Raw genomic sequence first — 23,065 nt, forward strand, 5'->3', positions numbered from 1 at the left:
ATATTGTATAATATTGTTGGCCTAATTTAGATAATGCATGTCATAACAAGATGCCTAACGCTTCAAGCCAAGCCTCCTCATTCACCCTCTCTTGCTCTCTCCCCAACCGCAAAATTTCAGTCACATCTCGCGCCGTACACTTGTCTGTCCATCACGCATATAAACAACTAGGCTATAGCTTGTGTCTATCCACACTGATTCGTGAATAAATGTAATGTCAATCTTAATGTAAAAAGAAAGATTTGAGGTTTAAAAAACAAACAGAGGAACTATATAAATAAAATGTAAATTTTTTGGAGTTTGGGCCTGTTCAGAACTTTATTTTGCTGGTCGGAACAGTGAAATKAAGCTTCTGTTCAGAACAAAACTATTTGGAAAATAWTTTTGCTTCCAACCCCTGCTCTCGATTGACCGTACGTACAGTTGAAGTCGGAAGTTTACATAYACTTWGCTTGGAGTCATTAAAACTCGTTTTTCAACCATTCCACAAATGTCTTGTTAACAAACTATAGTTTTGGCAAGTCGGTTAGGACATCTACTTTGTGCATGACACAAGTTATTTTTCCAACAATTGTTTACAGACAGATTATTTCACTTAGAATTCACTATATCACAATTCCAGTAGGTCAGAAGTTTACATACACTAAGTTGACTGTGCCTTTAAACAGCTTGGAAAATTCCAGAATTTATGTCATGGCTTTAGAAGTTTCTGATAGGATAATTGACATAATTTGAGTCAATTGGAGGTGTACCTGTGGATGTATTTCAAGGCCTACCTTCAAACTCAGTGCCTCTTTGCTTGACATCATGGGAAAATCCAAAGAAATCAGCCAAGACCTCAGAAAAACAATTGTAGACCTCCACAAGCTCTGGTTCATCCTTGGGGATTTCCAAACGCCTGAAGGTACCATGCTCATCTGTACAAACAATAGTACGCAAGTATAACACCATGGGACCACGCAACTGTCAGACCGCTCAGGAAGGAGACGCGTTCTGTCTCCTAGAGATGAGCGTACTTGTGGGTGTGAAAAGTGCAAATCAATCCCAGAACAACAGCAAAGGACCTTGTGAAGATGCTGGAGGAAACAGGTACAAAAGTATTTATATCCACAGTAAAACAAGTCCTATATCGACCTAACCTGAAAGGCCGCTCAGCAAGGAAGAAGCCACTGCTCCAAAACCACCATAAAAAAAGACAGACTACGGTTTGCAACTGCACATGGGGACAAAGATCATACTTTTTGGAGAAATGTCCTCTGGTCTGATAAAACAAAAATAGAATTGTTTGGCCATAATGACCATCGATATGTTTGGAGGAAAAAGGGGGAGGCTTGCAATCTGAAGAACACCATCCCAACCGTGAAGCACAGGGGTGGCAGCATCATGTTGTGGGGGTGCTTTGCTGCAGGAGGGACTGGTGTACTTCACAAAATAGATGGCATCATGAGGCAGGAAAATTATGTGGATATATTGACGCAACATCTCAAGACATCAGTCAGGAAGTTAAAGCTTGGTCACAAATGGGTCTTCCAAATGGACAATGACCCCAAGCATACTTCCAAAGTTGTGGCAAAATGGCTTAAGGACAACAAAGTCAAGGTATTGGAGTGGCCATCCAAAGCCCTGACCTCAATCCTATAGAACATTTGTGAGCAGAACTGAAAAAATGTGTGCGAGCAAGGAGGCCTASAAACCTGACTCAGTTACACCAGCTCTGTCAGGAGGAATGGGMCAAAATTCACCCAACTTATTGTGGGATGCTTGTGGAAGGCTACCTGAAAAGTTTGACCCAAGTTAAACCATTTAAAGGCAATGCTACCAAATACTAATTKAGTGTATGTAAACTTCTAACCSAATGGGAATGTGATGAAAGAAATAAAAGCTGAAATAAATAATTCTCTCTACTATTATTCTGATGTTTAACATTCTTAAAATAAAGTGGTGATCCTAACTGACCTAAGACAGGGAATTTTTACTCGGATCAAATGTCAGGAATTGTGAAAAACTGAGTTTAAATTTATTTGGCTAAGGTGCATGTAAACTTTCGACTTCAACTGTATAAGCTAGGCTTGGGCGACATGCTTTGTGACTAGAAGATAAGGAGCATTTAGGCCTTGGTAGCATTAAAATAGGTCAMGGCATTAGGTGCAAATTGGCCAATTGAAGGTCAATGATTACGTTAAGCCTCAAGGTGGTCTTTCCAACCAGTGATAGTGACAGGTATTCTGTTTACACTTTACAGTACCCTCAAGCTGTCCCTCTCCCACTTAAGATTATGTACTTAAGCCCTGATCACCACAAATCAGATTTAAGATTTACYTTACTTACGCATGTAGCTTTTCCCMAAGGTCTTTAAGCCAATAGAGTGGCAAAGCCCCCACATTCTCCTTCCTTTGCTCCTGCATTGTAAGAACCTTTCACCCCCTCAATTCACTACAACCCAGAGGTCCCAGAAATTGAATTACAAATGTTTTTTTCAAGCTCGCCTGAATCTATTCAAGCAGTGAAGAGTTAGTCTTGGTGTYGTGCTTACAGAACTTCATTGTGGACCCTCTAGGTATAGATAGCATTGCATGTGCTGAGGTGCTTTGTTTACGCTAGCTTAGATATGTGGGGTGTTCTAGGGTTTTGTAGAGTTTGCATAGAAAAACTGCAGCTGACGAGTGAATAACAGTGAAGAATGTACGTGTGAATGAACATTTGCTGTCAAAGCAGGGAGTAATCTAATGCTATGGAATGACACACACCCACCGTAGGCAAGCTAGTCAAATAGGAAGACTGCCTGTCCCGAAGTTTGTCTTTGTTTTTGCCGGATGCGGATCTCAAATTTGTCTCTTCCCCTCTCTAACTAACTAACAAACTCACAAATGCCGTGACTCCTTCATGAAGTGTGGTCACATGATGCCCTCCCCTACTATAATTTTTGCCTTTGACTTCAAACCAGGTGTTACCCTCAGCCTTTGCAGTAATATGGGTCGCAAATGAGAGGAAATGAAGCAATTCACTAAACTCTAAAGTCTCTAGATCTAATAACAAACATGAGGGCATCGACCCGTGTTGTGGTCTGTATATTGGAGACTGTTTGTCTGTGGGTCATTGTAACTCTTTTTAACCAAGGCACCGTTTTAGTCTGCGGGAAACGATCCTTTATTTATTCCCCAAATTCCATCGTTTTTTTTCACAGAGCAGAGAGTACAGTAAAAAAAATCTGAAAACAAGTTGGACTGGTCCCTCGAAAGAAATGACACACTGTTTGAGGAGCCACATTCCCATGCATTGACAAACCAAAAGTGCATGGGGTTTTGGGACTATGATGTACTTAACAGAGATGATGTGTTTCGGTAGTTGTGAAGCTGGTGGATGCGTGCGGAGTGATTTTCATGGACCAAAATCAGTCTCAGCTTAAGTGGCGTTTTCCGATTGCTCCAAAACCCCTGGTGTGCGCCGGTGACCACAGTGAGAGGGTTGAGAAGTTGAGCGGTAGGGTGACTGACACCCATGCCTCTTGTGGAATGTCAGGGGGAGAGCCATATCTCCTCTTCCTGTTTAAAGCCTGCACATCCTTCCAGGATTTTGCTTCATAGTTCATTCCTGCAGTTGGTTCCTTTTCCACATAGGGGAGATAACGTCTTGCTTGAAAAGAAGAACCTCTAGTWACACTCCCCTCCATATGCATTTGGACAGTGAAGCAAAACATTTAACTTTATACTCCAGCATTTTGGATTTGAGATCAAATGTTTYGGGCCTCCCGAGTGGCGCAGTGGTCTAAGGCACTGCATCTCAGTGCTAGCTGTGCTACTACAGATTCTGGGTTCGAGTCCAGGCTCTGTCGTAGCCGGCTGCGAACGGTAGACCCATGGGGCGGCGCACAATTGGCCCAGCGTCGTCCGGGTTAGGGGAGGGTTTGCCCSGCAGGGATGTCCTTGTCCCATCACGGACTAGCGACTCCTGTGGCGGGCCAGRCGCAGTGCATGCTGACACGGGCGCCAGGTGCACAGTGTTTCCTCCGACATATTGGTGCGGCTGGCTGGGGTTAAGTGGGCATTGTGTCAAGAAGCAGTGCGGCTTGGTTGGTTTGCGGTTCAGAGGATGCACGGCTCTCGACCTTCGCCTCTCCCGAGTCCGTACGGGAGTTGCAGCGATGAGAMAATACTGTAACTACCAATTGGATACCGCGACATTGGGAAGAAAAAGGGTAAAAGTACCAAAGAAACTAAATCTATAAAAAATGTTTCATGTGAGGTACAGAATGTCACCTTTTATTTGAGGGTATTTTCATACATATCTGTTTTACTGTTTAGGAATGAAAGCACTTTTATGTACGCTACATGGCCAAAAGTACACCACATCTCATTCCTAAATCATGGGCATTAATATGGAGTTGGTCCCCCTTTGCTGCTATAACAGCCTCCACTCTTCTGGGAAGGCTTTCCACTAGATGTTGGAACATTGCTGCGGAGACTTGCTTCCATTCAGCCACAAGAGCATTTGTGAGGTCGGGCACTAAGTTTGGGCAATTAAGCCTGGCTCGCAGTTGGCGTTCCAATTCATCCAAAAGGTGTTCGATGGGGTTGAGGTCAGGGCTCTGTGCAGGCCAAGTTCTTCCATACCGATCTCGACAAACCATTTCTGTATGGACCTCGCTTTGTCCATTATTCCTCCTCCACCAAACTCTACAGTTGRCACWATGCATTGGGACAGGTAGAGTTCTCCTGGCATCCACCAAAGCCAGATTCGTCCGTCGGACTGCCAGATGGTGAAGCGTGATTCATTACTCCAAGAATGCGTTTCCACTGCTCCAGAGCCAAATGTCGGCAAGCTTTACACTGCTCCAGCCGACACTTGGCATTGCGCATGGTGATTTTAGGCTTGTATGTGGCTGCTCGGACATGGAAACCCATTTCATGAAGTTCCCGACGAACAGTTCTTGTGCTGACGTTGCTTCCAGAGGCAGTTTGGAACTCGGTGGTAAGTGTTGCAACCGAGAACAGACGATTTTTACGAGTTTCAGCACTCAGCAGTCCGGTTCTGTGAGCTTGTGTAGCCTACCACGTCATGGCATCCTATGACGGTGCCACGTTGAAAGTCACTGAGCTCTTCAGTAAGGCCATTGTACTGCCAATGCTTGTCTATGGAGATTGCATGGCTATGTGCTCGATTTTACACACTTGTCAGCAACGGGTGTGGCTGAAATAGCCGAATCCACTAATTTGAAGGGGTGTCCACATACTTTTGTATATATGGTGTATCTCGTATTTGAACAAATTTACTTAGTGTATTAAAGTAGTCAAAACTGTAGTATTTGGTCCTATATTTGTAGAGTTTGTAGAGTCACAAAGTTTATTTAGTCAGGAATATGGACCAAATACTAAACTTTTGATTGTTAATCTCTGGTGACAGGTCTTTTATACATTTAGAACACTTAGCATACCAAACAGAAGCAAACCGCTTAAATCAATCCAAGATGGCTTCGGCCGTCTCCTGTTGCGGCTTCATACAGTACTTCTGATCTCTTGCCTCTTGACAGCAATATCTCCCCACAGTTGTGACTGCCACAACCCAGGCAGGCGCCACCACAATAGAGAACCAGTTGAAGAGCTAGAGTGAGTTTTTGTCTCCGGGGTCTATTTCTCCCAGCTGGGAGCTCTTAACAGCGCTGTAACAACCACTCTATTGGAGAAGATGGGAATGTATGTTCTCACTTTTAGCTCCTCGAGTCGCTGGCGAGGTCAGCTGAAGGTGGACTGAAAGCAGCTGGGCCTTAGCTCACACAGTCATACTATATATTTTTTATTTAACCTTTATTGAACTAGGCAAGTCAGTTAAGAACAAATTCTTATTTACAATGACGGCCTACCCTCCCCTAACCCGGATGATGCTGAGCCAGTTGTGCGCCGCACTATGGGACTCCCGATCACGGCCGGTTGTGATATAGCCCAGGATCGAACCAGGGTCTGTAGTGACGCCTCTAGCACTGAGATGCAGAGCCTTAGACTGCTGCGACACTCGGGAGCCCTATATGACCTTTGGCTTACCCAGAAAAAATATGCAACATTGTTTCTTTTGTTTTATGATATTGGTCTGGAAAACAACATTCCAGTTACTACAGTACCTGTGATGTATCGTACTGATTATGCTAGTCAGGGGGAATGTGTAATGTGATCACAAAAATTACCTCAGACTTACTTTCCCATGTTACTTCCTCCAAACATCGATTGAATGACAACTCAGGTTGCCTCATCATCCATTACGTTCTCTACAGTCTGACAGTAGTGAAGCAGTAGGTATTTAGTGTCTGAGTGGGTGTAATCCTTTAGAGTAGAGAGGCTACCGCGAGCCACACTGTAAACACGACTAGACGCTAATCTTTATAATTTATAACGGGGGGCCATGACTGGCTGACCTCGCGGCTAAGCACAACACCTGCTCGGAATCTAAACAAGAATGGCGTWGGCTAATTGATATTGATGGCGAGTGCTCCTGTTGTTTGTTGACTTTGGGAGGGTATGTAGTTAGCGCGGCATGCTAACCTCCTGTCTCTAGTGTGTGTAGAGTCAGGTCTAACTTAAGGATTCATTTCCTCTTGCTCGCAGCATTCCTCCCAGTATTCCTCATGAAAGAGTCAGAGAATCAGGATGCTACCCAAGTACGTTACCCTAGTAATTGTAAAACATGTATATCTCGCTCTGTGAAATCTACTTGGTTTTTAATGTGGAACTGACTCATTCAAAATGTAGATGAATGCATCTCTATGGTCCATTGGACTGATGTGTACTGTATCTCCGACAGAATGACCTTTCCCACCATCACTCTGGTTGTGTGTCTTAGTGTGTTAGCGCTCTAAGAGGCAGATGTTGACATTAGCAGCGGTTAAGACCATCTGGATTCCAGCCCGAACCGTTCGTTCCTCATTGATATCGTTTTGACGAAAGCAGACAGCCTGAAGTCGATCGTTAATATTTCTGACCAAAACAGCCTGGTGTCAGTCTGACCTTGGATATTTTTTTATATATTTTTTTTACTTATTAGTGTTAACATTTAATTTAGTTTGACGAGTTCTGGACTGCTGCCGGTGTCAGGAGTTGATAGACCAGAACAWAGACACAATCACATGAATCAATTGTCCTGTGAGATTTATATTTGTGCATTACTTTCCAAATTGTAATGATGAATCCATTTTGTTTTGCGCCCAGATCTAAGCTCCTGTGTTACCTTTAAATGCCATTAGGCTATGATGAATCATAATGGTAACTTTTTGCTTAGATATTGCACGCTAAAAATGCATATTTTGTCCTGAAATTGTATCATTCAATTAATAGACATCGATTCCTCAATGTGTTCATTAAATCAAGTCGATGAATATGTGAAAACCACTAGCCATTTGAGAAAATGTCCTAAGTTGAGCAATTACAGATTTGACAGAACATTTACATATCTGCTGTATGAGATATGAAATGGGTTTTCATCATGTAGAGTCAAACAACATGTGTTTGTAGAAAGAGGAGGAAGGGAAGCGCTACWAAGGTACACAATAGTACGTTTTGGTAGACAGAAGGTGCTCTTTGGTWAAAGGGGTAAATTGGTCATCAAAAAGAAAGGAGAACCAAGGCACTCTTCATATAATTAATTAAAATGCCTTTATTAGTATGGCATGTTCAATAGAAACAAAGTTTTAAAAATCCGACGTGTYTCGGCTGCATGGCCTTCGTCMGRRAGTACAAAAAAAKWATACAATGTCCTCTTTTGAACAGCTTTTCCAATTAGCCCTAATTAKAAGAGGGAGTGGTTACMAAATTGATTGGACACACCTAGTAAGCAATACTATACACATTAATAAGTGAAATACTGTAGCTATGTTATCATAAAAATACAACTCCAAGCTAGAAGTATCAGGACACTTAGAAAGGTAGTTCTAACCTTAAATATGACTGGGAGAAGTGTCAAGAATAAGAAAGCAATATATTCCATAGTACACTAGAACACAGCAAAACATGAACAACAACAGTCTAAACATAGCTGAGGGCAATTGAGCAAAATGTCCACTAGATGACAGCAAATGGACCCATCACGACCCTACAGGAAGGGTGAGAAATCCATATCTTCATTTAAACCAGGGTATTTAGTAGCCTGTAGTCTGTAAATCCAAAAACTTTCCCTTTGGTTTAACTGTTTAAGACGGTCCACTTTTCTAATAGAGGCCGAAATATGATCAATACCCATAGCTTGTAGGGAGGCAGGGTTGCCATGGTGTAAGGACTCTCAAGTTTTTTGAGAGTCACCCGGAAGATAACTGTGGAATAATTTGTCATTTAGGGTAGGACATCTCTTAAAGCTTATGACTGGTGGCTCAGGAAAGACTTGGCGTAGTAGCGTATCACTTTGGATGATTCCCCAATTATTTTTAATGATTCTTTTAATGTTTATGTTAATGAATCATTAAAAATAATTGGGGAATCATCCAAAGTGATACGCTACTACGCCAAGTCTTTCCTGAGCCACCAGTCATAAGCTTTAAGAGATGTCCTACCCTGAATGACAAATTAGTCCACAGTTATCTTCCGGGTGACTCTCAAAAAACTTGGCTTGACCACAAAACCAAGGGCTCACTTAAATGTAACCATTGTAACCATTGCAGAAATATTGCACAGAATAAGTATTTTGTTGACACAGCTTCCTAAATGGAGTATTACGTCAAGCATTCAAGTAACTGCAAAACCACTCATGTCATCTATAGATTGGAATGTCCACAGTGCAAGGTGTTCTACATTGGACGGACAAAGAGACGCCTTCAAGACCGCTTAGCGGAACACAAGTACGCCATACGGGTAGGCAATGAAGACTACCSCATGGCAAGGCACTACAAGTCCTTACACCATGGCAACCCTGCCTCCCTACAAGCTATGGGTATTGATCATATTTCGGCCTCTATTAGAAAAGGGGACCGTCTTAAACAGTTAAACCAAAGGGAACGTTTTGGGATTTACAGACTAAATACCCTGGTTTAAATGAAGATATGGATTTCTCACCCTTCCTGTAGGATTGTGATGGGTCCATTTGCTGTCATCTAGTGGACATTTTGCTCAATTGCCCTCAGCTATGTTTAGACTGTTGTTGTTCATGTTTTGCTGTGTTCTAGTGTACTATGGAATATATTGCTTTCTTATTCTAGACACTTCTCCCAGTCATATTTAAGGTTAGAACTACCTTTCTAAGTGTCCTGATACTTCTAGCTTGGAGTTGTATTTTTATGATAACATAGCTACAGTATTTCACTTWTTAATGTGTATAGTATTGCTTACTAGGTGTGTCCAATCAATTTTGTAACCACTCCCTCTTCTAATTAGGGCTAATTGGAAAAGCTGTTCAAAAGAGGACATTGTATTATTTTTTTTGTACTCCCTGACGAAGGCCATGCAGCCGAAACACGTTGGATTTTTAAAACTTTGTTTCTATTGAACATGCCATACTAATAAAGGCATTTTAACTATATGAAGAGTGCCTTGGTCCTCCTTTCTTTTTGATAACATGTATTTGTATTCTGACCCCTTTTCATTTGACTGAACTGAATTCCTCTCTTCTCCTTCCATCTTACCCTCCACAGACAGGGCTCCCGTGGATCTGAGCCACACACCATGACTTGCTGAAGCCCCCCTTGCTGCTACCCACCCACCCCCCTTCTCCTCATTGAAGATGGTCCCTCCGGAACGGACAAGGTGGCGCCTCCTGCTGGCAGTCCTCACACTCACTTCCTGTCTACTGTCCACCTCAGCCACGGCCCCGCCCTTCCCCAAAGACCTGGAGCCAATCAATGTKGTCCGATGGGAGCGTGAGTAGTCCCACCAGCCCCCTGATTGGCTTAGAATGATTTAAAAGGCCAAGTGGTGCCATGTTGCATATTTTTCCTCAGTGATATAAGGGGATTCATTTAGTAGCGCGAGACTGGTAGTTAGAGTGCACTAATATGATGTGACATATAGATCTACCACTGAGTTAGGGGAGGAAGACTGCTGTGGTATTTGTCTCCAGCAGCACGCAAGGAAACWGATTCCCTATTTGCGTTGCCTAAGGCTGGCTCAGAGCCCTAATGCTACCTTGTTAAAATATTGATGGACCAAAGTCAGGAATTCAGTCTGTAGAGTTGGCCTGCACAGGAGATGAGTGTGGATGAATGGTCTTGTGCAAATTAAACACAATATAAGATTATGAACAGAGATGTACACTCAAAATGGCCATCATTGATTTTTGAGTGGGTGTTGGGCATTGTTCAACTAAAGTAATCAACTATATGTGGGTCTATCGGCTACAGGAGGTATGGTTTACATGATAGTTAATGAGCCGGACAGGTCTAATACATTATTGGTGTGAGAAAGGAGGATAAAGAGGGGCGAAGGAGAAGGAGTCGCTGAGGCATTGGCACCATGGCATTAAATGGGTGTTGGTTTGCTAGGTCAACAGCTTGGAATCTCGGAAAGAGAGGGGGACAAAGAACGAAAGGAAGTTTACAGTGTGCTACCGGTATGCACAAATCAAAGTCGAGGTAAAATGCTGAACATTTCAGACTGATATCATCTCATTTTTGTTGAATGTAGTAGGTAACACCTTGAAACAGATCCATTGYGGATATATCTCCTGTCATATCGAACAGTGGAAACGACACCATCAGACCTACCTAGACTAACTGTGAGAGTKGACTTCTCAAGGGCATTTTGTTTAGTGTTAGAGCGTATTYGGCTCCTCACTCTGCAGGTTGCGAGCTGACGCCTTCTTTGCCATYGACGAAATGCCAACAGTCTTATCATTTAATGAACACTTTTGCCTAGTCATCAGATTTGCTGTTGTATTGTCCAAACAAAGCCTTTCGGCAGATGAATTGAGTTTAATCGTACAGCTACAGTATATGCTTTAATAATTGCCATTATGCAAATTGCTTACGACAGAAATACAATAGCAGACACTTTATCTTAGTTCACTCATCCCAAGCCAAATATACTATGCCTCTATCAAACCTCTATTTACCCTTCAGCAGGGTTGTGTTCATTGGGCACCAAACGGAAGAAAACAGACAATATAAGAAACCCTCACGTTTTCTCTTTCGTGCCTTAATGAACAAGACCCAGGACTGGACACCGACGGCTAGAGCAGGAGAGCAGGGACTASCAGAGGTTTCTGTTCATTAACTTCCCCCTAGTCTGACCTTTTAGAAACAGGCCAGGCCTCCTGAACCTGGATACAGTTCACAGGAAGAACAGGATATGACTAGAATGGGAGCGTGTCTGACCAGAGAGTGACTGGTTTAGTTTAGCGACTGCAAACCTACACTGTATCCATTTATTGCCACAAGCAACTGAAAATACAGGACCAAGCAGGATTACCAAGCAGGATTACCAATTATAAATGACAACTTGAGATAGTAGTCATTCCCGTAAAGCTGTGCAGTCTAGGAGTTGGGGTCATGAATTGGAAAAATCTTGACATGTATGTGATAATTCAGCTACTCTTATATTCAACGTCTCTCTCTTTTTGTAGACTCCTACCTGTACCCAGGGTTCCAGGGGCTGGTGTCGGACAACGACACATTCAGACTAGGCCTGGACTTCCAGAGGATGCTGAGGATCAACCACATGCTCTACATCGCTGCCAGGTCAGTCAGCCAATTCACTGCCTCCGTTCTGGTCCACATGTTAACAATCACAACCAATAAAACATCACTACCAGACTGACCAAACTAGGGTCTGTTTCCCAGACACTGAAGGTTTTTCAATGCAGAATCWGGGAAACCAACCCATAGTTTGCTTTTATTTATGAGACTGTGCACAGAACACCATGACACTAAATCTTAATCTTTACCCCACAGGGACCATGTTTTTGCAGTAAACCTGACCACAGCTGGTGACGACTTCGTCCCCCAGCTGGTAAGTTACATAATCAAACACTCGATCAAACCTCACATGGCTATGCAAGATGTAATACAACATAATACAAGCAGGAACTAACATGACCATGTGGTTTATTACTGCATACTTTTGATCCATTTATTCTCTTCTAAACACCAAAGTACCCATCACTTATTTGCAATGTGAATTATATCTGTTTTTAGAAGTACCGTAGCCTGGCCTCTTCTGAGTTTTCTTCACTAATGGACTAGCCTGCGAACAATGGCCCTTAGCTTGGCTGCTCCCCACCCTGGAGGACCCTCGAGCATAACCCCAATATGGCAGAGGTCCAGTAGTTCTACATGGAAGCCCCTTTTCATATCAGCTTCCCAGAAACAACTTCTCCGGATGGGGTTGCGAAGTCGAGTGAAGCTCTCAGCAGGCAGATCCAAAGATTACCCARAGGTCACAGAGAGGCCTCTGACCGGTTATGGCCACATGAACGCACTCTGCGATTGCATCAGGCTCATTCATGTAACTCTGTGTGTGGTGTGGTGGCGCWTTCTCTAGAGCAGSGGTGTCAAACATGCGGGCCAAATCCGGCATTTGGGGTTTCAATCCGGTGATTTTTCATAATACTTTAAAATGACTAAAACCAAATGGAAACTGTGTATAAATGATAATGGACCTATATTCATACCGTTTCTTGACTGTGTCCAGCTCGCTAATAATCACCMAAATGAAAGCTATGGGACAAAGGAACATTTTTAGCAAATTGACGGCGAGGAAGTACAACCAATTTTCAATGCGGCCCTTATTGAAGACCGAATGCGGCCACCCGGGGAAAAATTAGTTCTACACCCCTGGTCTAGAGCATGGTGTGGTGTCATATTTAGTTTCCCCCCCTTTCATGTATTGCAGAAGCTGACATGGAGGTCCAAGGATGTTGCCAAGTGTACCGTGAGGGGTAGAAACAGCGTGAGTATCTTTCTCCACCATGTTCTATGTGTGTCTACGTTAAGGTCAGGRGAGAACACACTAGCTACCGCTTGGCGTTCTTCAGTGGTAGAGTCGACTCTCCCTAGCAGCATAAATGGGGGGCTCCCGATTGGCGCAGCGGTCTAAGGCACTGCATCTCAGCGTTAGAGGSGTCGCTACAGACCCTGGTTTGATTCCAGGCTGTATCACAACCGGCCTCAATTAGGAGTCCCATAGGGCGGCGCACAATTGGCCCAGCGTCGTCCGGGTTAGGGTTTGGCCGGGGTAGGCCGTCATTGTAGATACTCATTTGTTCTTAACTGACTTGCCTAGATAAATAATGGTTAAATAAAAACAATGTAAGTGCATCCTATAACATAATTGGATGGTTTCAAAGGCACCATAATTCTCTTGTGAGGCCGAGTAATGCATCAGCGCTATTTTATTATGGCAGCCTGTTCTTATTCCAAATGTATTTATAGTACATGAGTTCCCAGTGATACTGAATGAGCCTATGTGTTTTTGTAGGATGAATGCTACAACTATGTCAAAGTGCTGGTACCGCGGAACGACGAGACCCTGTTTGCTTGCGGCACTAATGCCTTCAACCCCACCTGCCGTAACTACAAGGTACGTGTGTGTGAGTTTAGGTGTTGATGTGTGCTGTTMATTTCTTTCATCAAACCTTTAGATTCGAGAGAGCCATGATTGACGTTTGTTAATGTCACTCCAATTATAAAGCTGTGATTGCTGATTGGCGGGCATGCAGAGACAACGAGCTAGTCATTATCACAATGCCACAGTTTGGCTCTTCATTGACCTCCTCTTGAGTGCTAAGCCTTTGTGTGTTCCATCCTCTTGCATTGAGAAGGTATAATTGCTTCCGAGCAGTCGGTTTGTTCACTCATGACTCACAATTGAATAAAAGTCAAGATGACATTACACATTTGTCTGTTTTTCGCATTCAATACAATTACCATTTCAATTTGCATACATGCAATAGTGTGAAGTTATGTTGAAAAGGCAAGAAAGAGGACTTGTCATTTAACATTAGAAACTACTTAATTGGAGCTCATTGAAGGCAGAGAGGTGAAGCCAACCAGACAGATGTTGTTTTGTTTTTCCTAGTGTGTGTGTGTGTGTGTGTGTGTGTGTGTGTGTGTGGGAGCAGGGAGTCCAACTCCTGCTTAGCCACAAATAGGAGACCGTCCCAAGAGGGACTGGAGAGGCAGCCAGGTAATTTATGAGCGCCAGCGAGGGGCTAAACGTCCACAGCCGTGCTAGCAATAGCAATGGCTGTGTTAGCAATTCAGCTAATGTTGCAGCAGAGGTAAAGGAGTAAAGCGGTTCGTGCAGTGCTGGTTTCAGTCCATGCCCAGAGCCACAATGGCAACAGAGAACTAACAGTCTCCTCTCCTTCCCACAGATGACCACCCTGGAGCAGGTTGGCGAAGAGGTGGTGGGTCAGGCGCGCTGTCCCTTCGAGTCGGGCCAATCCAACCTCGGCCTCTTTGCTGGTGAGTGGCTCAATTTGTAAATGTAGAATTTGAAATGAAATGGTTTTGTCCGTAGTCCATTAGCAAATAAAATGTTGTCCAAAGACTGAATGTAAGACCTTTTAGGCAGGTCTAGACGGAAGCCTAGTCTTATGGCTAAATCGATGAGTCATAAGTCTGTACCTAGCTTATAGTAAATATTAGCTTAATCAGTTGAGCATTCTTATAGCATTATTTATGAAAATGTTTTTTTTATATATATATATATAAAGCTTGTCCATATGAATTCTAGTATTTTACTATGACTTTATGTATTACTACTATACTATCGTACTTATTAATTACTATATTTTCTCTACTTACTTTATTTTTCAGGCGGTGATTTCTACTCTGCCACCATGACCGACTTCCTGGCCAGCGACGCTGTCATCTATCGTAGTCTTGGCGACGACAGCCCCGTCCTGCGGACCGTCAAGTACGACTCCAAGTGGCTCCGAGGTTGGTCACATGACTTTTGTGTCGATCAGTGTCCTGGTTGGGGATGTGTAGCTCTTTCAGCCCAGACACCCGATTCAACCAATCACTGCGTCATCAAGTCCTTAATTAGTTGGATCAGGTGTTAGTACTGGGTTGGAACAAATGCCTGAACAGCAGTGACTCCATCCCTGATACACTCCAGAAAAGTATGACTCACCATAATGACTTTAATTCAATCTCAACTCTCACTTTTCCCCTCTTGTGTGTGTCTCCTTGCCTCCCCAGAGCCCCATTTCCACCATGCGATCGAGTATGGGAATTATGTCTACTTTTTCCTCAGTGAGATTGCAGTGGAGTACACCACCCTGGGAAAGGTAAGAGGGTGTCACTTATGTAAGATTGATGTATGACGGGGTAGGCAACTAGATTCAGCCAGAGGCTGATTTTTGTCGGAGCGGATGGTCGGAGGCCCAGAACATAATTCTAATAATTTGTACACTGCAAATTGACCACAACTAAGCCCAAAAAGAGATTGTATTGAAAAATAACAGTCATTTCATACCTTGATTACGTTGAGACACAGTCACGTGTCACTTTTTTATTTGTGAGAATACTTGGGAACAAATTTCCTAAATTAATCAAAGTTTTAGCTGAATTCCTGGTGGTCTTTTTGTTCTCTTCAAAACTGAACAAAATCATAAAGAAAAAAAAGATTAAACAACTGATGTTCTATGTACTCTTATCARATGTATCATGACTAGTTGAGATGGGTGATCGATTTATTCTGACAAGATGAAGGCACCATTATGGTTGGACATAGGATATGAGCTATAATGACAGGTCTGCAGCCTCATGTCCCGGAACCACTGAGCTATGACGAATGGGAAATAACATCCATTTGTGGTGGTTAGTCTGGAGGTTAGATAGGCGTAAGTGCATCCAGAGGGTTGYGGATTGAAATCCTATGGTGAAGCATCGAGAAGTTGAATATGAGATGACAACCGGGGGGCAGCTGGTGACAGAATCTCCAGTACTCACTACTACCGTTGTGTCCTTGAGCAAGGCACRTATTAACCCCAGACAGCCAGCACTGTGGCTGATCCTGTGCTGCTTCAAGCCTATTAAGTCATGTTTGTTGTCTCAAGGGGTCGGGAGAAGAGCGCCAAGGATAATAAAGCACCATTCTATTATATTRTATAATTTTCTGGTTCTGCTCCAAGGTGGTGTTCTCTCGTGTGGCACGGGTGTGTAAGAACGACAACGGCGGCTCTCCTCGGGTGCTGGAGCGCTACTGGACCTCCTTCCTGAAGGCGCGGCTCAACTGCTCGGTGCCCGGCGACTCGTTCTTTTACTTCGACGTGCTGCAGTCGCTCACCAACGTGCTACAGATCAACCAGCGCCCCGCGGTGGTGGGAGTGTTTACTACGCAAGCTAACAGGTTAGCCTAGTGGCYAAGAAAGTAGTGGTGAATGACTGGGCACTATTCCATCAAAGCCAATATCCATACATTTCTTATACCCCTTTCATACACAGACAAAATTCCTACGATTTTACCGTGCCTGCTTCATTTTACCTGCTTTGTTGTACTTCTGAAAGGGTAGGGGGTAAAAAACATGGACAATTTAAACCCACCTAAAGACCTAGTCATGATTCCTGCATTTTCACAGACCCTGTAACCAAAATACACCTATTAGGTCAGTGTGAATAGTTCTCAGCTTTTTTGCAGGTAAATTCATTAACACTTCCATTGTTCAACACCTCCCTAATTTGAAATGCAAAACAGAGGGCTGGGTTGATATGGCCTAAAAATCATATATCGATTTATTTCAAACTTATGGGCGACTCATGATATATATCTCGATTTTGTCTAAATAAGCTTTGTTGCACAATTAAAGGTAAATACACCGCATTTCAAACAGTCAGGAATAATCTAATGAATTCAGGGCTTGTAACATTATACCTAGACTAAATATAAGCCTTCCACAACCATATGACCCACTAATAAATTACATTATTTTATCAAAATAGTTTAACCTGCTATTTTTTGCAATAATCACTGATCTGACTTCCAAGTCTGTCTATGAAAATGCCCTTTTTGTTAAAAAATGTACCAGAACCATGCACATYCACCAATAATTACCAACRTCTTGTAACAGACATTATAGAAAATTAATACAGGTCTCATGAACAATCTCTCAAGCACAAGCCCACGTGCTAGTGAGTAACCAGTTCATCTTTATGTTTGAAGTCTAGCCAACTTGCATTTGCTTGCTAACGCGGTAGAACAGTTGAACTGTTATGAACACACCSTCCTGTCCAACTGTTTGAACTGTTTACTTTGTTTAGATATTGAAATCAWKTGGCCGACCTGGATAAKATGCTTATTTCTCAGAATGAGAGGTTCCAATTCCTTATATACATGTGTATTTTTATGCTCATTGCACATTTATAAAACACAGACTAGAAAGCTAGCGCGTGACATTCTGTCTCTAAAATGCTGCTAGCTGTGCGTGGTACCACAATGCCGCGCACGTTAGAAACTGAGCATACCTCTTCCCCAATCAAGTTCATTGATACTCTCGTTTCAGTAGGGTCTTATCTTTTTTACATTTTGGGAGTTAAAAAAAGGGTATCGCTAGAAAGTTAACGTTCTTGTCTATTACAGTAAAATAATGTTTGTACGCGTTTCGGTGTCCAWATGACCGATTCTGTTGGACCAAACCTCAAATGGAAATGGCGAGTTTTTAAACTGCTTGTTGTCAGAGAGGAAGAAGTTATCTTTCGTCTTTTGTTGTTGTGAGCGGCAGGGGGAGGGGCTTGGCGTCTATGTGCGAGTGGGAAGTTGCACTGTGCGCATAGCASGTAAGGAGCGAAGGAGGCGAGACCAAAGACAGAACGCTAGTAAAAAATTAACTAAAAACCTAGAGGCATCTGGAACGTCGCGCTAAAACATACATTTAAATGAAATCAATATACAGTATAACCCATCCCTACCCTAATTTTTTAACTATATCCCCTACCTCTCCTAATTTGCCAGTTACCCACTGATATGTATGAAAGGGGGTCATATAAACATTGCCTTATACAGTTTTACTGGTAATATACCACATCTTCTGTCTGAAATGGGTATTACACTGCAAGAATATGCAACATCACTAAAACTAGAAAAACTGGATATTCACTCACACACTGCACAGGAACATTTTAGTTTTACCTCAAACTTCTTGATATTGATTTGGAATTATACACAGAGCTCTACACTCACCAGATAGAAATCGGATAAAAAAATGTTTGCCTTGTTTGACCAGCCAACCATGTTTCAACAAACCTTTTCAGTAACTCAATCCCACAAGGCTCTTTTTTGAAAACGCTCTTTGCGTCTGTCTCCCTCGTCAGTATCCCTGGCTCAGCAGTGTGTGCCTTCTACATGGATGACATAGAGAAGGCCTTTAATGGGAAGTTTAAGGAGCAGAAAACCAGTGACTCAGCCTGGACCCCAGTACCAGAGGAACAGGTGCCCAAGCCTAGGTATGAGACTGCCTTCTAAAGGGGGGAAACACTAGCCTACATATGACAACAACCATATGAGTTGGCCATACAGCACCAACAGATCTGGGACCAGCTAGGCTAGCACAGTACATACCCATGTTTTGTTTGAGTAAGAGTTGCCAAATGTAATTTCTCATCTCTATTTTCTACTTCAGACCTGGTTCCTGTGCCGGTGACGGCCCGGCCTCTGCCTACAAGTCGTCCACCACCTTCCCCGACGACACGCTGACCTTCATCAAGTCTTACCCTCTGATGGACGAGGCGGTGCCCTCCGTCAACGACCGGCCCTGCTTCACCCGCACCACCAGCAGGTACTGTAGAGCAGTACCATGCAATACAATATAATTATTTATCTTCGTGTGGACAAACGGCACCATAGACAAATATACAATAATGCAATATAATATACAATGTTATACAAATCTGACATATCAGCAGTATGAAAAATGACAGCAAAGTTTTTGTGCAACCATGTACAGTAAGTCAAATGACTCAATGAATGACACTTTACTCAAACCAGGCAACTGGAGTCCTCGCTCAGAAGCTAAACTCAGAAATTGCCTCAGCCTAGCTACTGCTTCTCTGTTTGACCGGAGACTGTGGCTTCATCCACAAAGCTTGACATTTACTGGCGGTGCAGAGGTGATATGAGGTGTTTGAGTCTGCCTGCCGTACCCCCTGGGTGCCCGGCCTGCTGCTTCTCACCACAGGAAGCTGATGTGATACTCTGGTAAATGACAACAGAAGCCAGGGGGGCACAGGGAACATGTTATTTCACACTGCTCGAAACATCCTGAGACGAAACCTCCTAGTGAAATATCCCGAAGTCCTAGTGAAGTCATGGAAATATTGGCGGTAAAATGGGGTTTAAATCATAGGATGTTCTCATCGATTGTGTTGCATTCATGAACCCGAGGAAATAACATTTTATAGCGTAGTGGTTATTATTAAACTGAAAATGACATGCAGGGGTTATGATTCAGTCTTCAGCAGCCAGTTGAGATGACTGGCGTTAGATATGCATGTGTAAACACACAAAGATGAGAACATGTACATTCTGGAGACAATCATGGTWCATTTACAAAACCTTCCTTGACAGCTGCTATGCTGCTAGGGAACCAACACAAGCCATTCGGAAAGGGCCAAATCTCACCCAGAAAGTAGCCTAAAGCAGAAGTGAATTTTCAGAGCAGCTGCACTCTAGCTCTTCTGTTTTCCCCATTTGAGTGGACTCTCCACTCCATCTTTTGGTGCACAGAAAATTACAAAATCACACTGGTTAAAATCAGGAAAAGCACAAAAAAGGCTGAGCAAAAATATTTTTTTAAGGGATGAAAAATTCTTCATTTATAACCCTATGTTGACCTGTCTCTCAATGCCAGGCATGGCGGTTCACTTGTTCTGAATGACTGACCCATTATGGCTGACGAGTTACCAGTTCCGGATGTACAATCAGCACTAACTGTGTTTTTCACTTCTCCAGGTACAAGCTGACTCAGATTGCGGTGGACACCTCTGCCGGGCCKTCTAAAGACCGCACTGTGGTCTTCCTGGGCTCGGAGGATGGCAGGGTCCTGAAGGTGTTGTCCAGCACTCATCCTAACGCCTCCTTTGGCTCCCAGCTCCTGGAGGACATAGATGTCTATAACCCCTCAATGTGAGCACAAAACCTCTATAAGTCAGTCTATAACCCCTCTTAAGTAAGTGTGTAACCACTTTTGAATAGGTCATAATAAAAGCAAAAGTTGGTTATGGCATGAAAACCTGACTGCTGTATAAGCATCCCATTGTGACAGTACTGTAATATCAGACTGGAAAATCTCCAAATGAATGTCTATACCTGCTTTAAAGCTGTAACCTACATTATAATGCTATTACTTCCACCAAATGGTCCAAATCTTTACTATGGTAGTTCACAAGCAGAGTAATTTTATTTTCCACACTATATTAGGGGTTCAAATGGTATATCAACTTCCTAAATGAACATTTCTTACAGAGATAGGCTTTAAATGGGGCTCCCATTTCTATCTGTGACTGATTCATTGTACTGTGTTTCACATGTCTATGGTCTAACTCTAATCCGTTAGTATGGTTGTGCTTTAAGTGTTCTCACGTGTCATGTGACCATGTTTTCCCACAGGTGTAACATTCAGGGGCAGGAGGACCGGAGGATTCTGGGAATGGAGCTGGATAAGGACCATCATGCCTTGTTCGTGGCCTTCACCAGCTGTGTCATCAGAGTACCACTCAGCCGCTGCACTGAGCACGGCGCCTGTAAAAAGTGAGTTACAACAAGGTCGGAAACGATTGTGTGAAAATACACATGGGAGGATATACAGTATTGTTAGGGCCGAGTTTTCCCTGACTACGTGACCTAGAAAAAAATGGGGCCTGGCATTTTTTTGTGCTTTTGCACTGCTCAAAATTGTTTACTCTAATGTGTTATAACAAATACTTAGTCTCTGTATACCAAGCTCTTTAAATGTCAAATTGTGGTCAAGTGATTTCAGTATCAACAAATATTTATATTTGTTCTAGTCATTTGTCAGATAATTGAGCAGGAGAGAACAGGGAAGCCATGAGGAAATGACCAAATTGTCCAAATGTATTTGGCACAGCTTCTAAAAGAGCCTGTTTGAATATTTTGGCAAACAACCAAAACATTAAAAATGGGCGCTTAATTGCCCCTGGAATCAATATTTTAACAGCCCGTAAATGTTGGAAATGTTTCAGGATATCATTAGCACAGAATACCTCATCAAGAATATCATTATAGTTGACTGATCCTGCCATTGGAATTTATCAACATTCAAACAACAACAAAAAAACTCACTGCCTCCTTCATAGTCGGACACACACTCGCATGTGCATGCATACAAACAGTCTGGGTCAGCCGACAATACCTTTTGAGAGGCCGGGTGCATAAACTCCTACTAGTGGGACGTGAGGGAGGCAGGGTTTCATGAAAACATAGAGCACTGATTGACAAGTGAGAAATCCAAAGAAGACAACCCCCTCTCTTCCTCCTTCCCTAGGCGAGTGTATGACAGTCCCCCCCCTCCCCTCCCCTATTCCTCCCCTCGGAGCACCCCCTCAGTCCCCGTGGTCCTGGCTGTCAGCGTGTCTCCACGGCTGGGGGAGAGAGACTGAGGGGCACCTGTCACTAAGATAACTGGCTTCACTCCTCCMGGCTGCCCGTCATGACACACACAGAAATATTTAGAAACAGATGCACACACCTGTCCTTTATGAGGTCTTTCACAGGCATACTTGTCATCTTGGAGAATGAGCTAAAACACTGTCAGACACATTCACCTCTCTGTGTTCACACGCAGGCCAGTTTCGCTCTGCAGACACCAGATGGGGAATAGCCCTAACAGACCGCGCTCCACTAGACCGCAGCAGTGTCCTTGCCTCAAGTGTGTGTGTGGCGTGTCACTTTGTCAACGTAGACACAGTCGGGCGCCCATTGCCTCCACGCCAAGGAGCAATATCATACAGGGATTTAACCGTCTCTTGCCTCGTCATTTTCTAGGAGTTGTCTGTCCTCCCGCGACCCATACTGCATCTGGCTCCGGACCGGGAGCTGTGCCAACATGGCGCCAGGGTTCAAGTAAGTGTCACTTTCCTTCCTGTCGCGCTGAAAGGCATCAATCTGAAAGGTAATAAAGGTTTGAGAGCGTGATCGTATATCTGCCATCAGTATTGGCCCCCATAAAAGCAGAGGAGAGTAGAGAGTGTATAAGGAGATATAAGGGAAATAAATCTCGAAACTCTTTGAAAGTCATATTAAGGAAGAATGTATTGAGTAAGTGACATCATTGTACTGCAGATGAGGACCGCTCTTCAAAGATGAGTTTTCCCGCTAGTCAGTTTCTTTACACCAGCAAATTATACACTTTGGAACTCGGTTTGTGCAGTTAATGCTAATATGCATCCATTTGTTTCTTTATATCTGCTGGCTTTGGGCCAGYTTCCACTTTTGTWATGCACTTTAAGTGAAAGGAACAATCAACCACTTGAGCCACAATGGCTTGAGTCCATTGATTTATTTATGAGCTGACAGATACTGCAATCTCTCAGGAATAAAAAATGTTGTCACCCCAGACCTCCTGAAAATGAATATAGTCTCTTCAATTCTCTGGAACAAAGGAAATGACTGAACAACTGATTGGTTGCCATCGATCAGTTCTCATGACCTGAAGAGGGGTCATTTGACACTGACTCATGATCATTGCTCTCCAGTGCTATGGAAAAGGTTGCTGTGTAAGAGCTTACTGGGATTCACTTGGCCACGCCACCAGTTCACTTTGTTCTACAACCCCACCCATTCCCTAGCAGTGATTAATTATCCTGCTCATGGTTTCTGTCCCGGCCTAGTGCCATCACACCCGATTCAACTAATCAAACAAATTGTCAACACCTTGATTAGCTGAATCCGGTGTTTCATTGCAGAGTCGGGGACAAAAACCAGCAGTACTGCGGCTCTGCACGTGTAGGGCTAGCACCCCCCCCCCCCCCTTTGGTGAAGTGGTGCTAAAGAACAAGGTTGTGGCTCACACCTACTCTCACACCTCTCTTTTGGCAAGCTGCCAAAGTGGGTCCCCATCTCTCTCCTCCCTCTCCTGTCTCCTCTCCTACTCATTTGCCCGTCGTTCTTTCGCTGATATGTGACATCTCCCTAAATCTCCC

The 23,065-nt window shown here is 43.4% G+C and overlaps 1 protein-coding gene across 5 annotated transcripts in view; it reads left to right on the plus strand.

Annotated features, from left to right (window-relative positions):
• The window catches only part of LOC111954961 (semaphorin-6D), a 130,565-nt gene that overhangs the window by 87,553 nt on the left and 19,947 nt on the right, over window positions 1–23,065 (plus strand). For all 5 annotated transcript variants that reach the window (XM_023974937.1, XM_023974940.1, XM_023974938.1 and 2 more), the window contains 14 exons: window positions 9,602–9,826; window positions 11,527–11,641; window positions 11,855–11,912; window positions 12,795–12,851; window positions 13,380–13,481; window positions 14,278–14,368; window positions 14,723–14,845; window positions 15,110–15,198; window positions 16,045–16,262; window positions 18,221–18,352; window positions 18,529–18,684; window positions 19,857–20,030; window positions 20,514–20,654; window positions 21,909–21,986. In XM_023974937.1, the coding sequence (XP_023830705.1) occupies window positions 9,691–9,826; window positions 11,527–11,641; window positions 11,855–11,912; window positions 12,795–12,851; window positions 13,380–13,481; window positions 14,278–14,368; window positions 14,723–14,845; window positions 15,110–15,198; window positions 16,045–16,262; window positions 18,221–18,352; window positions 18,529–18,684; window positions 19,857–20,030; window positions 20,514–20,654; window positions 21,909–21,986 (1,670 nt within the window). In that variant the 5' untranslated portion in view covers window positions 9,602–9,690. The remainder of the gene's footprint in view (window positions 1–9,601; window positions 9,827–11,526; window positions 11,642–11,854; window positions 11,913–12,794; window positions 12,852–13,379; window positions 13,482–14,277; window positions 14,369–14,722; window positions 14,846–15,109; window positions 15,199–16,044; window positions 16,263–18,220; window positions 18,353–18,528; window positions 18,685–19,856; window positions 20,031–20,513; window positions 20,655–21,908; window positions 21,987–23,065) is intronic.

Source organism: Salvelinus sp. IW2-2015, linkage group LG30 (assembly GCF_002910315.2).
Source record: "Salvelinus sp. IW2-2015 linkage group LG30, ASM291031v2, whole genome shotgun sequence".
NCBI lineage: Eukaryota > Metazoa > Chordata > Actinopteri > Salmoniformes > Salmonidae > Salvelinus > Salvelinus sp. IW2-2015.